At 33.4% G+C, this 16,036-nt stretch overlaps 1 protein-coding gene across 7 annotated transcripts in view; it reads left to right on the top strand.

Moving 5' to 3' along the window:
• Window positions 1–16,036, top strand: part of LOC129910012 (homeobox protein 5) — a 242,130-nt gene that overhangs the window by 90,835 nt on the left and 135,259 nt on the right. For 6 of the 7 annotated variants that reach the window (XM_055987241.1, XM_055987240.1, XM_055987242.1 and 3 more), the window contains exon 7: window positions 8,331–8,360. The exons of the other annotated variant lie outside the window; for it this stretch is intronic. In XM_055987241.1, the coding sequence (XP_055843216.1) occupies window positions 8,331–8,360 (30 nt within the window). The remainder of the gene's footprint in view (window positions 1–8,330; window positions 8,361–16,036) is intronic. 7 annotated transcript variants of the gene reach the window in all.

The following is a 16,036-nucleotide window of genomic DNA, read 5'->3' as shown; positions in this document are numbered from 1 at the left end:
GATACCACAACTTCTATGTACAACAAATAAAAACAAAAAAAAAAATCGAAAGAAAAAAAACTGAAAGGTTGAGGAATTTTCACTGGATGATATTTTGTTAGCTAATTGCATTTTGGCTATATTGCTATGTGTAGAGAGACACGCAGGGGCTTTGCCTGCTGCTTGAAATGAGCACAGACGACGATTGAAGTTTTGACTTATTTTTTATGGCAAAAGTAAGTGGACAGAAATGAAGACAAGCTAAGACAAGACATGAATGTTGAATGTGTTATAATGTTTTATGCAGAAAAATTGATGACAAAAATTAAGTGTACTACTTGGTCGCATCTACTTGTCCTTCTAAGTTCATTCCTGTACTGAATATGAAGTAAAAGCAAACAAGAAACCGTTTGAAATTGGATGTTTATCCGAAATAAACTAGATTGCAACCTATTTGCAACTAATTTATCAATACCTAGCTATTTGTATTGATTCTAATAGTTCACTTGAAACTATAAATTTTGCTCAAAACTTGGTAAAAAAACAAGTCCAACTAGTTTGCAACCGTTTTGAAACCAATTTGCAAACTTGTTAAAACTAATTTCAATTGAATTGTTAACTAACTGCAAAGGTTTTCAAACTTACTTTTCAATGAGTCAGATTTGGAACTTAAAAGTCAATCAAAACTGAATGAAAATGTAAAAGAAACTAGTTGGCAACTAATTTGAAACTAGTTTGGAAATTATTTGAAAATATACAGGTTTTGGCATTTTGAATAACCTAAACGATATGTAAGCAAAGACATGCAATTGTATACTTTAAACTTATGTGACAATGCAGTATTAACTAGGTTACAACCAGTTTGAAATAAGTTGCGTACGATTTATAGTTATTGACTTATTGATGCTGATTTGAACGTTTTGATGTCTTTCCTATAAGCTTGTCTTTAGGCTTAAAACTGCAGAAAACGAGGTGAAATGCATAACAATGTAGCTTGCAACCGATTTGCAACCAGTTTGAAAAATAATTAAAATACATTTTTGATCGATTGTGTACTTAAAGTTGTTAGAAAAAATTACTATCCTAAAAATAACCATCAAGCGATAAAACATGAAATTTTCATTAATGATAAGATTTAAATGTTAATGTTATTTAAACTTGTTTGCAACCGATTTGAAACTTATTTTCAATTTCGTCGGCCTCATAAGGAAACCTCGTAACTCCCAAAATCAAAATTTTACAGGAGAGTCGAAAGAGTAGAGAGACTACAGAATAGTTGTTGAGTAACGTGCTGTGCAAAATTTGAATTTATTTAGAGTTTTCGGAATGACTTCAAGTTTTCTGGATTGCAACGCTGACATATTTTCTAAAAAATGGCATTCAAAAGTCATTTTCGAAAAAAGGTGGAGTAACGAGGTTTTACTTATGAGACCGAAGATTTATTAATTAGCTATTTTTGAAACTTCAAACATGGTTCTCAACAAGATGACTACGCAATTTCAACTTGTACAACCGTTTTCATACTAGTTTGCAACCGATTTCAAACATGTTTTTATTGAGTTTTAGTTTTTAGTGAAAATTAAGTGTTAATCTTGGAACTTTCATTATAGTTTTGATTTGGATGAGAATGCCATATAAACTAGTTTGCAACTAATTTGAAACTTATTTGAAACCTATTTTCAATCGATCACATAATTCAGATTTCTTAATCGCTTTTTAATATGCAAGTTTTAAAAACCTCAAACATGGCTTATAAATTAATTATCATACAATATTGGTTACTTTGTAACCGATTTGAAACTTGTTTGCAATAAATTTGATATATTGTCATCTAAAACACAATCTTTTTTAAACCATTTTGAAATAGGACCCTCAAAAGTTTTCGATGAAGTATATTTTAATTTGCAATTAATTTTGCGACCGATTTTTAACGAATCCATTAAGCGTCCTTTATAGTAAAAACATTACAAGAAAAAAAAAAAAAAAAAACTCTTACAAATAGAGAAATAGTGCTGCAAGACTCAATAAGCGTCGCGTTGTTTCTTATTTATGTGTCACCTCAAAATGAAGGGAGGGTGTAGCTGATTGGGGTGAAACAGGAAAGCGTGTTGATTGATTATTGATTTGTCAAATTCAAAAAAATCAACCAAAATGAAAAAAAAAATCCAACAAGACGCACTAAACTTAGCAGCAAAATGCAAAACGGCTCGCTTGCAGCACTGCCATTGACTGGTTTTCTTTGGGTGCGCTTGTTTGGCCGATTTCATCGTCATCGACATTGTTGAAGTCGTCGTAGTCGACAGTTATACCTACTCTAGGAATGGTCCATGGGTCTTGGTTTTGCTTTTACATACCCAAGCAAAAGATGCAAATCGAATCCAATTTGTTAGAGAATCACGAAAATCATGTCTCTTGTCTGAATTTCATATGGAAGCCATGTGCGCGCTTTTGGTATATTTGCAGCAGGAGCAGCCAACGACACAGCAGCATGAGCACAAGCATCAGAAACTATGAGCGCGCGCGAAGACACGGTATTGAACTTTTGCACTCGATAGATGTAACATGGCTGAATATTTTGTATATTGCTTCAGCAGATGCACGATGCTATATTTGTCCATTTCCATTCCATGGAAATTTTACTCCATGCCAGGAAGTGTAGACTTTTTTTTTTTGAATAAGAAAAAAATTGTACGAAAAAGAAAAAAGTTCAAAAGGTTTTGTATCGGTTGACGACAATGTGAACGTCTTAATCAGTTTTGCACCTAATTCGTGTGTCTTCCGGGTCGTAAGATCGACATAAAAGGTCATGTTGTCACACTTAGTAAGATGAATATCAATTTATCAAGGAATTCTAACATTTATTTGAAGGAGTGGAGTTGGATGATACAATGTTAACCAATTTGAAACTGACGTGCAACTTATACGTTTTCGAACTTTTTGGGTACATTCGTCTCAAAAATCCACTGTTTTGATTGTTCTTTCATTGCTGACATTCGGAATGACGTATAGAGGATTCATCATAATGTTGTGAATCGTCTTTAATTTTAATACGTCATGTGTTTTACTCTAAATGCCCGAATTATAAAAGATTTAATGGGGTACTGATTATTGACATTAAACTTAACCCTTTCAGTACAACCAGCAAACAGTTCAATTCAAACTTTGGCCGATCAACGGAACCATATTTAGTTATCGAACAGTTCTCGTTCCTGTATAAAATGACAATCATTTTTAGAATTTAAGGAACAATTATCGTACTGATAACTGATATTCAAACCTTTCGTATAGGTACTGTAAAAAAGCTCGATATTTTAAGTGGGATCTGTCATCTACAATAATTTTGATCATTCATCGAATTGTATGATTCAAAATTGTACTGATTACTGACACTATATGGTACAAAATTTGAAGTTAAAAAGTGTAATTGTTGTTTGACACCTCATATTGAACACTTTTTGATATCTGTTCATTGCATTTGATGTTCCATTCCAATTGTTTCTTGCACAAGTTAACTCAATATTCCATCTGATAATTAATTGCTGAAATTGAAACACTTTTTATTGTACTGATTAGGTACTGATTGTACTGTTAAATCGTGCGAAAATCCTTTCGTCACTATAGAATAAACTGTATTTGGCCGATTCCAATTTGATCATTTAACCACCTTTATGCTAAATAGATTTTAAAAAATTCAGCTCATCCATTTAATTAATGAAGTATTTATTGTACTGATTACTGTTACTGTACAGTGTAATGTACCCATTCCGGGCTCCTATAGAGAACACAACAGACCAATTTTATGAAGCCTTCCGATACTTCTCGAATTGAATATTAATTGTACTGATACTGAACTGAACAGTTGACGATGATTTCAAAAAAATGTATTCAATGTTTGATAAATGAATTAAGGTACATCTTAAATAAGCGATAGTTTTTGAGTACAACTCGTTCATAAAACTGAAGAAAGCATATTTGTACTGATAAGTAAAACAGTACCGAATTTCAAATTGTAGTATAAAATAAAAGAGAACTAAAAAGTATTGGTTCCATTTAATACACCACAAAACTGCTGGCTTTATTTTTCCTTGTTCCTCAGTATAACTTTATATGTTTCAACTGCTACAAATCTGTCCAATCTAATCCCACGCTTGAATAACATTTTGTTTACCTCTTTTTTATATTCAACCACAATTTCTGCATATTTAGTATTTTTTGTATAACAACATTTTATCCACCAACACACAATTTGTCTGAAACAAATTTCCTCTCTCACTCACATTATTATTTTTCTAAAACAACCAAAAATCGAAGTCCCGATTTGTATTCCTTCTTCTTCTCCTAAAATAACCAAACCTCAATCCTCCCACAATCCAAAATATCACAAAAATAAAAAACCAAAAAATAAAAAAAAAAAATTGAATGCCCACCAAGGAGTGCTGTTATATGTTAGCTTTGATGTTTAACAAGAAAATTTATATTTCTGCGGCTTTTATATATATATATATTTTTTTTTCGTTTTGTATTATTTTTACTATCATGTCCCACAAAAGTTAACATGGGCATGAACAACACCAAAACACAAAACAACATGAAACGATGGAGGAGCAAAAAAGTTGAAAAAAAAAAAATCACGATCCTTTTTTTTTCCAAAAAAAAAAAGACATTATAAACATAAACATGCCTTTAACCCGTAAAAAAAAATACGGAACGGAACCGAGATAGAGTGGCGATGATGTTGTGTGGTTCACATGGACTTAGCATGTTAAATCTTTCTTTTGTTCTGGTATATATTTTTTGTCTGGCGAATTAAACGGTTGGAGAGCTTGATGGGATTATGAAAGGGCAGAGCTGAATCTCATTAAAGGTTTGGAGGTTTTAGCTTCTTTGTAGGCTTTAAAAATGCAGGAATCATGTTGCTGAATAGCTGACAAAAACAAATCGAACAAACTTAACTGATTGATGATGCCAATATTTGTCTTCCTTATGTCGAAATTGATATTTTCTCTCAAACTCTTTCACTTTTTTTTATAAGAAATTCCTGATAATGCGTATCCTCTTAAAAATTCAGTTTGAAACTTCCCATCAAATTCCTCGATTAGGGGTACACTTCGTGCACAATGTTCCTTGGAATTTTCATCGCACAAAAGTGTGGAATTGGCTCCCATTCCATCATCATCGCATCTGATCAACAACCTTCCATCTATGGTCACAGAGTGTTGTGTGTTGTGTTTTTCATACACTGTTCAGTGCAGTTGAAATGCATGCAATCCAAAACCATAATTCTTGCATTGGTGACATTCTTCAGCACATTGCTGCTGCTGCTGCTTTGGATGTAGCCTTTTTCTTCGATATAAAATCTGTCCCAAAAGCTACATGTATATAAGATTGGTATATTTACAGTACATTGCTGCAGCAGCTGAATGGAATTTGACGAATTGCAAGACCTCCACTCCACACAAGATTACTGCGAGAAAATGTTGATGATGTCGATGCGATGCGGCGGAGTAGTTTTGTCTGTGAGCCTTTCTTTTTTCTTTGAATTTTGTTTTATTTCCATAAAAGCGGCACTTTAAAAGTCAGGATTGGAGGGTCAGGGGCGTATTGATTGCTATGGAAAGTAAAAAAGGGCGCTCTAAACATCTGTAACCTAACTTTACTAAGATGTTCAGCAGTTCAGCCAAACAACTGCATTTTAATTTTAAGGTCCAATATTGTTCTTCAAAGCATAAGAATAAGGCGAATGAGTTCAACCATTCATTAAAACGAGGAATTTATATATTTTTTCCATGAAATTTAGAACCTCTTAGTGGAGGGAATCGTATTCAGCCATTCAGCTTCTGTGTTATTAGTTATTTTTTTTGGTTTAGAATGATTTTTTGATTTTGACAGATTTTCAAAGCCGCAAGTAATTCATTTCTGTATTCAAAACAAGTGTTGGCTTGCAAGCTACTACCATTGATTAAATAAAAGATTTCTATACGATCGAGTTTTAAAAATTTATCAAATTCACCTATTCAGCGCATTTTGTTTAGCTGTATTAATAAAAAGATCTATTATTTGATCATTTAAGAATGTACTCGTATTGAACTCATCAACAACCTCATGTGGATACTGAAATTTGTTAAATTTATCAAGCAAATATCTATTTAGTTTATATTTAGCTATTCAGCAAAATAAATTTTAGCTAAATTTGAATAATAGCAAATATACACACTTTGTTTTGGTATTTGCAAGGATTTCCTATGCGTTTCAACTTATTCAGCACTTGTAAGCAATGCTTTATTCTTTGTAGAATTGAATGAGAAAGGGCTCCGTTGGCATACAAACGCGGTCGTTATCTTATTTCTTGGTATGCTTTCGCAAATTATCTTGTTGCATAGATGCCTTGTTGAACCTTCACTCTTCACTTGGCAGTTGTCTTTTTTTTTTGTCAGCATCGTCTTGGTTGGTTTCGGGCATCATATAAGAACGAACAACTGTGACTATCCTCAAGGAAACCAGCAAAGATATACCTTTTTGGTATAGAAGAAGCATTCTAAGTAGCCCCTATCATGGTGCAAGATCACACAGCAGCAGCAGAAGCAACAGGTAAAACCAAACCACCACTTGTTTTTTAGGTTTTGATATTGCAGTGGTAACCACCACAGCAACAGTAACTAACCAAGAAAAAAAATAAAAGAAAAAGATACCACAAGAAGAAAAAAATGAAGATAAAAACCTGCAAATTACTTAGGTGGCTGTACGATTACCAAATGCTATCATCATCAGACCTGCCGACCAAACCAACCAACAAACGACCATCACATCTTGAAGCTGGCTGAAAGAACGTAAGGAACTCTACTCTATACGACTTCTTCAACTAACCACCGACCATGTTGAATGTGCCAAACTACCTTGTTCCCGTAAAAACCGACACAAAATGACGACCAAAAAAAAAAACAACCAAGGAGTGAAAGATGTAGCCCTGCGACAATATTAGATAGGAGCCCAGTAAAGACAAAAAAAAAAAAAAAACAGCACACAATTTTTCAGAAGACAGTCGGAGATCTTGAGAAAATGATAAGGCAGGCCGCACAAGGCAGTAATATATTCCATGGTTAGGTCTCCTCTAGCTTTGAGATAGGTAAAGGAAGGCAGCAAAACCTTTCCTACTGCGAGAAGCTGCTGCTGCCTTGTGGGCGCAATATAATGTTGTGAGGGCTGTAAGTTGGCTGACGTTATTTGGCTTGCCTTGAGAAACCACATTAAGGCAGTATAGAAGCTGCTGGTGCTGCTGCTGCAGTGTGAGAAGAAGTCCATTCGTGCGGTTCGGCCAGCAGCAGCAGCAGAGCACTGACAACCGACGACGATGATGACGGCCGGGCAGAGTGTGGACGAGAAAGGAGGCAGGGAATATATACGGACGGAGGAGTGTGGAGTAATCTTGTGGCAGCAAAGCGATTAATTGAGATTCCACAGAGCGATTATCACCACTAAACTTGATTACTGTAATTTTGCCTGCAATTTATTTGTTTTTTTTTTTTTATTTTATTTTTTTTTTTTATTTTTTACTCCATCGACTTCTTCCTCCCATACTCCCCTTTTTTGTGGCTTAGTTGAATAGAGTCTCTGTATGCCATTTGGAAGGGAGGTGTCGGACAAAACGGTGAAAGTTTAATTGATTATTGCCTTAAGAAGTAGTGGCAGTTGTTGTAAATTGGGTGCGGCGCAGTTGGAGTTTGGGTGTTCAAAGGAGGTTAGAAGGAAGAGTTGTGGAAGTAGGCATGTGCGCTGATTAATGATGGCGTATATTTGATAGTTGTTTTGAAGGAGATATGCAAGCTAAAGGGGACACTTGGTTATAATATAGTAAGAGAATTGATTTTTTTTCTGCCTAAAGTAAAAACTTGTGCATTTATTATCAGTTCATTTTTCAATCGTGATATTGTTTATTTATTACCTTAACAAGAGTTACACTGGTCAGTAAAATAAATATATACATTTTTTCTATTTAACTCGATAATGAAATTAGATATGAACGACGATAGGTCGTAATTTGATATTTCCAAGTCAGAAAAAGTTGCAACAAGGTATTTTTCATACTTCGAAGGTTTTAACAAGACCCGAAGCTTTGAGAAGACAAATATGTAGCCTATGTTCCTCCCTGAACTTTAATTTATACCTCCACCATATTTTATTCAAATCGGATATGAATTGTAAGTTTCTTCTTGGAACGTACCGACAAACAAATTATTAAAATTAATTTTTTTCTGTCAACCAGTGTAGTTTCTATTGACTTTGCATTTATAATAAATTTATTTAATCTTTACATGATCTAATTAATATTTGTGTATTTTTCTTTCTATTTCCAGGTATTTACAAAATTGCATATTGTATTTCAGGTAATTAATTATACAGAAACAAAGTTGATTTTTTTTTTGTGCATACTTATTTTTAATGAGTAGGTACCTATTCAAACCAAAAGAGCAGTAATGCGGTAAATTGTTTTTCATTTTTTTATAATTTTTAAAACGTTAACTCAATTTAAAATACAACAAGTTATTAGACTTTAATTGTTTTGGTGGAGGAAAAAAAAAAAAAAAACAATTTGAAAATTAAAGAAACAAACAATTGGCACACGTTAACACAAATTATTGTGGAATTAATTAAAATGAGTTTTGTACGTGCTGTGCAGTCAGTGAGCGGGACCCCATAACGATGTTTTTTTTGTTTTGTTTTATTATAGTTGCTAATTATCTTTAAAAAAAAATACACAATATAAAATGCTTCAATTGATGCACAAGCAAAAAGCTATTTTGATTTAAATTAGTAGCTGAATAGCAGATTTTTTTTTTTTTTTTTAAGGTGTACTTTTCTAATGGAAACTATTTCAGATATAATTTAATTGAAGATTATGGATAAGATAATATTAATGGAGCGAGAAAGTTTGTCATGAATTTGGTATGCAGGAAGGATACACTTGTAATTGAATTATAATATTAATGTATTCAGCCATTCAGCAATGTGAACAAACTTTGATAGGCACTTTTACTTCTCATTAATATTTAAGACTCTTAAAATTAATTAATGGTGAAATGTGGCCTAATTTAAAAATGGATCCTAATAGTCAGCTGAATATTCAGCGATTCAATTTAGTCTTTAAAAGCGTTCAGAAATTAGTAAAAAGTTATTGCAGTCCAAATGTCCACTGCAGAAAACAGTCGATATTTTATATTCGATAGTTAGGAAAAATTACGTTAAAAGGTATTCAGCAATTCAGCATGACTGTAACAAATGCGAAAACTCAAATCATACTTAAAGCAACCAAGCAAACAAATTTTATTCAGCTTAGAAGTTGTTAATACCTTTTTATAATCAAGTATACACTTTTGTTCTACTTGTGCGAATGTTTGATACTTTTAAATGTATTCAGCACTCTCTTCCTAGCTATTCAGCAACTATTGTCTGTGTTTTAAAAAAATCAATGGCAGTGCGTTGTTTTCTAGTAAACATCCCAAGAACACTAAAAACTAAAATATTATAATTCAAATAAATGTTCGAGAAATAATTTCGATCTTCTTGACACCATTTTATTTGACATCACTATCACTCCCACCACTTAGATATCTTTAGGTTCAGGTGTTTGCCTTTGTTACTTTGTCACCTATTTATAACTATTCCCTACCTTTATCTAAATACCTCTTTCTCCAAAAGCTGTCAAAACCATCATTAACATCACACAGGACACACATCATTGACATTGATGACTATTCTCTCCCACTGATTGTATTACATATAATAATAAGGACGAAAGCATTATGTCATTAGCATCACACATCATGAGACATACTATAACAACAATAACATACCAGACAGACATTTATACTCTTCGAATATATATTTGTATCTGTGTACATATTATATATCTGCCCTAAAACACTAAAACCACTATTAAGTGCGATATATTGTCACACACGTAATTATTATGTTGTCCTAACAAATTGACAAACAATAAGCTTAACTCTGGCCTTCCGCTAGTCATTACCTTTAATAAACAATCAAATATATGTATGTAGATTGGTATGTGTATATTTCTATAGAGAGAAATATAATATACTTATAGGTAAATGTATAACAAGAATAGAATTGAATTCATGGAGCTCATAAAATACTCAAATGTGCTCAAAAAGGGGGTTATGGTAAGAGAGAAGAAGAGAGACTTTGTATTGTGTGTCATTGGGAAAGAGGATATAACAGACGACGACGACACATCATCACCATCAACATTGCCATCGCCATCACCATAACCATCATCATCATCCCTTTCCCATCGCAGTTTGTGTTTTATGAGCGATGACAAAATCAGCCATAGAATTAATTATAAACTTCTCTTCCACCCCAGTTTCTTGTCATATGTAAATAAATACAGGGTGTTTCAGGTTTTTAATTCAAAGTGTCAAAAATAAGACTTCTTCTTGTTTGTTGATTTGCCAGGTGAGAACTGTCTGGTTTTCCCACATATGCGTATTGATTTGACGAATTTTTTTACTTGGAATTGATGTGGCAGACTCTAGTTTTTGACGGATTCATGGGTTGATTTGCTATTTTCGCCAGTCCTTTTGTCGAATTCGCCATTTCACGCATTGCATTCATAAGATGGTTTTCCATATTCGCCAATTGATTTGCCAAGTTCACAGGATTTATCGGGTTCGCCCGTTGATAATCCAGTTGATATTGTTGATCTACCGAACTCGCTCGTGGATTTCACAGTGTCGCCTTCTGATTTGCCGAATACGCTCATTGATTTAACAGTTTCGTAGATTGGCCAGGCTATAACACTCATTCGCCAAGTTCGCCCGACAGGTTCACCGGGTCTGCTGGGTTCGCCCAGGTTTTTGCGTTAATTCGCCGAGCTCGTCACTTCTTTTATCAGGTTTTACCTGTAGATATATAATTTCCTATGTTCGCATTTTTTCAGGATTCGATTAATAATTCCATTATATTCCGCCTGGCATTTTTTTATCAATTTGCCAAAAAGTTTATGTTTCGAAAATGTTAAGATTCGATTTTTGTGTGACCACCCTGTACGTCACCTAGATATTTCCCTCCCTCTGTTGTTTTTATTTATTATTTGCATAGCAGGTATTAATTTCAAATTAAAAAGTTAACGATCTCGCATTAGTTTTCTTTTTAAATGGCAAAGGTGTGTTAGATGACTAAAACCGGATAAAATAAATTTGTATTCACTTTGTTTAGAGTTTACAAAACTTTGCACAAACTTTGCGAGAAATTTCTTCCAAGTTAATACAGTTTTTAGGCAAATTCAATATTTTATTATAAATTTAATTGGAAATCACAACAATAAACATGTATTATAACAGATTATACCAGTTTTTTTTTGTTCTTATTTAAAAAAAAAAGGGAACAAACAACTTAACAACAAATGGTTACAATTGTATTCAGCCCTGAAACTGTAAAACAGAAATATATTTTAAGTGTCCTATGATCATACTTGAAACTGTCTGTGAGTCCAACTTGAAACTAGGCGCGAGTCCATACTCTTTAGCCCATATAACAATTTCTATATAAGATCATTCCATCACAATCATGCATCTTGTTATTTATAAAATTTAAAAAAAAAATTACGTATAAGACTGATTTTGTCTGTTATACTGTTATACAATGTGTGTTCTAGCGCACAAAGCATTTCGAGCAGCCAACAAACGAGAGATATATTGACTATAACACTTATGTAAATGAGTCAAACCTTTTATATGAATCTTCTACTCAGTGAATTATATATACATTAGGGGTTCAAATGCACTGGATAGTCGATTCCTTGAAATTTTAACACTTTCTTTTACCTTCATTAAATATGCCATAAAGCATAAAAACACATCCTCTCCAAATCCTAAATAAAAAAGGAGATGAAATAAATTTTACTGTTATACGTTTATATGATGATTGGTTTCGTATACTGTTATACATTAGTGTTTTAATGTACCCTCCTGTGCCTAATTCATATTTATAAAGAGTAAGAGAAGGATTGATTATTATAACACTTTCAATTAACTACGCATTGTTTTATACTGCTCAGTAGGTGAGAATATGTTATGAAAAATGACAGATTCTATTGTCAGAACGAAAATGTGAAAAGGTACTAAAGTAGAGAAACATTGGAGAGATGGTTGTGACTCTGTAAGACAGAGTTTTAGGTTGAGAGAAATGTCATACGACGTTTGCCTCACTACATCACTTGAAAATTTACATTCAGCAATTCAGCAAACTTTTTTATTTTGACAGAAGAGGATTTTTTAAACACCCTGTATGTATTTATAAGTCCTTCTATATCTTGTCTCTTTCTCTCTATCAGAGAGTGTATAATGACCCTCAGGGGAATGCATTAAATTAAATTAAACGTTGATGATTATATGTGTACCACCACAAGAGTAGATAGTGTGGGATGAGTAGGCGCTGCAAAAGATGACGACGACGACGACAAACGATGATGATGATGACGCCACTGACGCTATACTCCATTAAACAACCCTACAGGGGGTACTTTACAAAGACGACCACCAAATCGAGTGTGAGTTCGACTTTTGGGTTCCTGCAGCAATCATGCAATTCTCTGTTATATATCTACTCCTCTATACACACTCTGACAATAGAGTGATGAAGAAAAGTTTATATCCACTTCCACTTTATATAATGTGAGGAAGAGAAGCGAACTATAGAAACACACACACACACACTAACACTTTGACACAAAACGAAGACCACTTGATTTTAGATGGGCAAAAGGGTTTCACTCCAGATTTGATCACAAAAGGCACACTTAACATTGCAAATTGAAATGCAAATTGCTTTGGCATTTTGTAAGGGCTCACAGGGGTGACCACAGAGTGTAGTAGTCGGGGCAATTGGATATGGACAACGCTGCTGCTGACCATTTGCTTGGAAGTAGTATGTATGCAAATGACTACGAAGACGATAACAACACAAACGGGACAAGGAGGTAAAGTGTTGAATACAAAATGTATACAAATAATCGTAAGTAGTGGGTGGGTTTGTTATTTTTTATTATCATCCTTTACTGAGCTCTCTCGTACATATACGAGACAACGATGACGAGTACGTAAGTGGCTTTCTTGGTTTTAAGGAGCAATCCTATTATTTGGAAGATGATATCCATTCCCAGTTTGTTGTTAAGGATGTTATTGTTGTCGGTCAATAAGTACATATACTTACATGCAGCAGTTGAAGTCATGAGGGACGAGAGAGAACGACGTGAATAATCGCGTGCAATTATCACATCAGCAGGGTAATTTGTCCGAAATGTATATATTATGTAGTTTGTGATAATTAGGGAGCTATAACAAAACTGATTGTTTTCGATAACGTCAAATGGGTTGGTGGGTGGGTGTTATTGTTTCTGAAGGTATTGGAGGTGGAGTAGAGTAACTTACTCATAAAGCTAGGGAATATTTAAGTATATGAATGGGTTGGTATTTCCCCCACCCCCTAACCTCGAATGACATTCCAAAAAGTTTTCAATTACTCACGATATTAATCGAATATTGTAACGCAAAGCTTTTGTTTAGTTTGTGTGTGGAAAGAAAAAAACTAAGATTTATGACAGATATTAAGGGTAATTGGCACGTGTTTTAGATTTTCATCTGAAAAAAATGTATTAAATTTACCTGCGTCAAATTGTGTTATACGAGTATATAGTAAAAAAAATATTCTCAAGGAAAAGTGATGAAGTTTTTATTATACCTTGACATGAATATTCGCGAACCCTAACTAACAATTATTTTGGTAATTATTATTATTATTACATTTTCATGAGAATAAAAATCAAAAAAGATGTAGGGTATATAATGACAGTGTTACCGTGAAGTTCTAATTTAAATTATGTACTTAAATAAAAATTTCAAAATTTTCCACACTGTTATAGCCTTTTTTTTGGCATTCAGTCAAATTAGAAGAAGCATCTTTACATCAAATTAAAGTTCTTTGATTCACAAATTTTAAGTTTTCCCATATTAGATAAGTCTTTTTCCCTTCCTATAAAGTTTGTTTTATGAGTAATTACATGTTGTGGAACGCGTTCAGTTTATCAGTTTAGTTTTCGTATAATAGATAAGTCTTTTTTCCCCTATGTTAAAGTTGGTTTTATGGGTCAGTACATGTTGTGGAACCCGTTAAGTTTGCGCATATCACGTAAGTCTTTTTCTCTTTTGATGAAGTTGGTGTTATGAGGCAGTAAATGTTGTGGAACCCGTTCAATTCGTTGTGGAACTTGTTCAGTTTATCAGTTAAGTTTTCGTTTAACAGATAACTCTTTTTCCTTTTTGATGAAGATCGTTTTATGGGTCAGTACCTGTTGTGGAACCTATTCAATTTATGAGCTTATCTTTTACATAATTGAAAAATCTTTTTGCCTTCTGATGAAGTTTTTCTTATGCGTCAATACATGTTGTGTACATGTTCAACTATCGTTTACGTCTCAAATAAAATACAAATTAAATACATTCAATTGTATTCAGGATGCTGTGGAACGTAATGTTACAAAATCTTTGTATTAAAATACAGTTTACTAAAATAGATTTTAGCGGAAATATTATTAATCCTCAATGTTTTCTATGAATTTAAACCAAAACTACTCCAAATTTCTCAATCCTATTAATAAATCTTTCATTCAATCAAAAAAAAAAAAGTACAAAATATCATTCACTTTACTTCAAAAAGCAAAAAAAAATCTAGGACAGAAATAATTTTAACAAATTTATTATGTATTTTCTGAAATTTAATTTCCAAATAACTCTGCCCCAAGGACTTTGCCATTTAATTCACGTGCGCTTTATTTTCATTTCCACTTGATACAACAAAAATAGAAGAAGAAAAAAAATTATTTTTGTTTATTATATTGATTTACATTGAAATGCCAATAAATTCCCAGAACATTCTCCTGTCATCAATTCCCATCCAACTACTCCCTACTCCCCTCCTGGTCCCGTACACAACAGAATATACCCACACACCATTCACCACCACCAGTCATCACCACCAAACTCACCAAACAGAAAGTTAATCAAATAATATTTCAAGAATAAAACAACAAGCAACAATCCGCAACAGCTCTATCAAAACAATCGTAAATTTTCCTATTTACGATTTATCACTGAATAAACATTCATCCCAACACATCTCATCTCTGGGGTACACTGCTCTCGATACAGTTTATGAGGAGGAAAAGAGGGAGGCTGCATATGGACCCTCAGATACAATTTTTTGCAGATAAATTGCCTTCGCCACAAAATAATTCAAAAACGAATAAAAAAAAAATCTTCAAAAAGGCAATCTAAGAGAGCTGTAAAACTGAAAAATGCCACGCCATGTCCGTTCGTCGAATTATTTTGCATGCCTGCCTGCCAAACACTCGGCCCCCCTCGTCACAACCGTCACTATCCCCAACTGTTATACTGGCTTGGCATTCAAATGATTTGTTATGCAGTATTTTAATTATTCGAGTATTGCTCTCTCTTCTGGTATTTGTGCCTGTGTGAACGCACGGTTTGTTTTTTTTATTATTATTGTTTCGTTAAGTTTTCCGCTATGGTTTTTTGACTGCTCACCGCCCCTGTTGTTTTTGCATGAACGGCTCTGGAATATTTTTTAAGTAGGCGATTTTATGAAAAACTTCAAAATCCCAACGTAATGAGCGATAGGGTTCAAATTCTGACAAGATTCAGCTATTCAGCATTAGTCAGCAAGTGAATTCAAAGGTTTTCAAAGAAATCGATGGAAAATTTTTGAAGAAGGCTATTTGATGGAAGAACCTATCAAAAAACTTCAACTCTCACGGGTTGTAAAAAAAGGGTTAACATTTTAAAAAGATTCAGCATTAGTCAGCAAGAAATCGACCATTTTAAGTGTATTTAGCAATCGGAAAGACAGACATGCCAAAATCAAAAGTATAAATGACTTAATGACAGGAAATAAGACTGCCAAGAAATGCCAAGACTTTGAAAGATTAAAACAAAGTTCAAAAACTTGAAACAATACCAAGAGC

Source organism: Episyrphus balteatus, chromosome 2 (genome assembly GCF_945859705.1).
Source record: "Episyrphus balteatus chromosome 2, idEpiBalt1.1, whole genome shotgun sequence".
Taxonomy (NCBI): domain Eukaryota; kingdom Metazoa; phylum Arthropoda; class Insecta; order Diptera; family Syrphidae; genus Episyrphus; species Episyrphus balteatus.
This window is presented reverse-complemented; position numbering and strand designations above follow the sequence as displayed.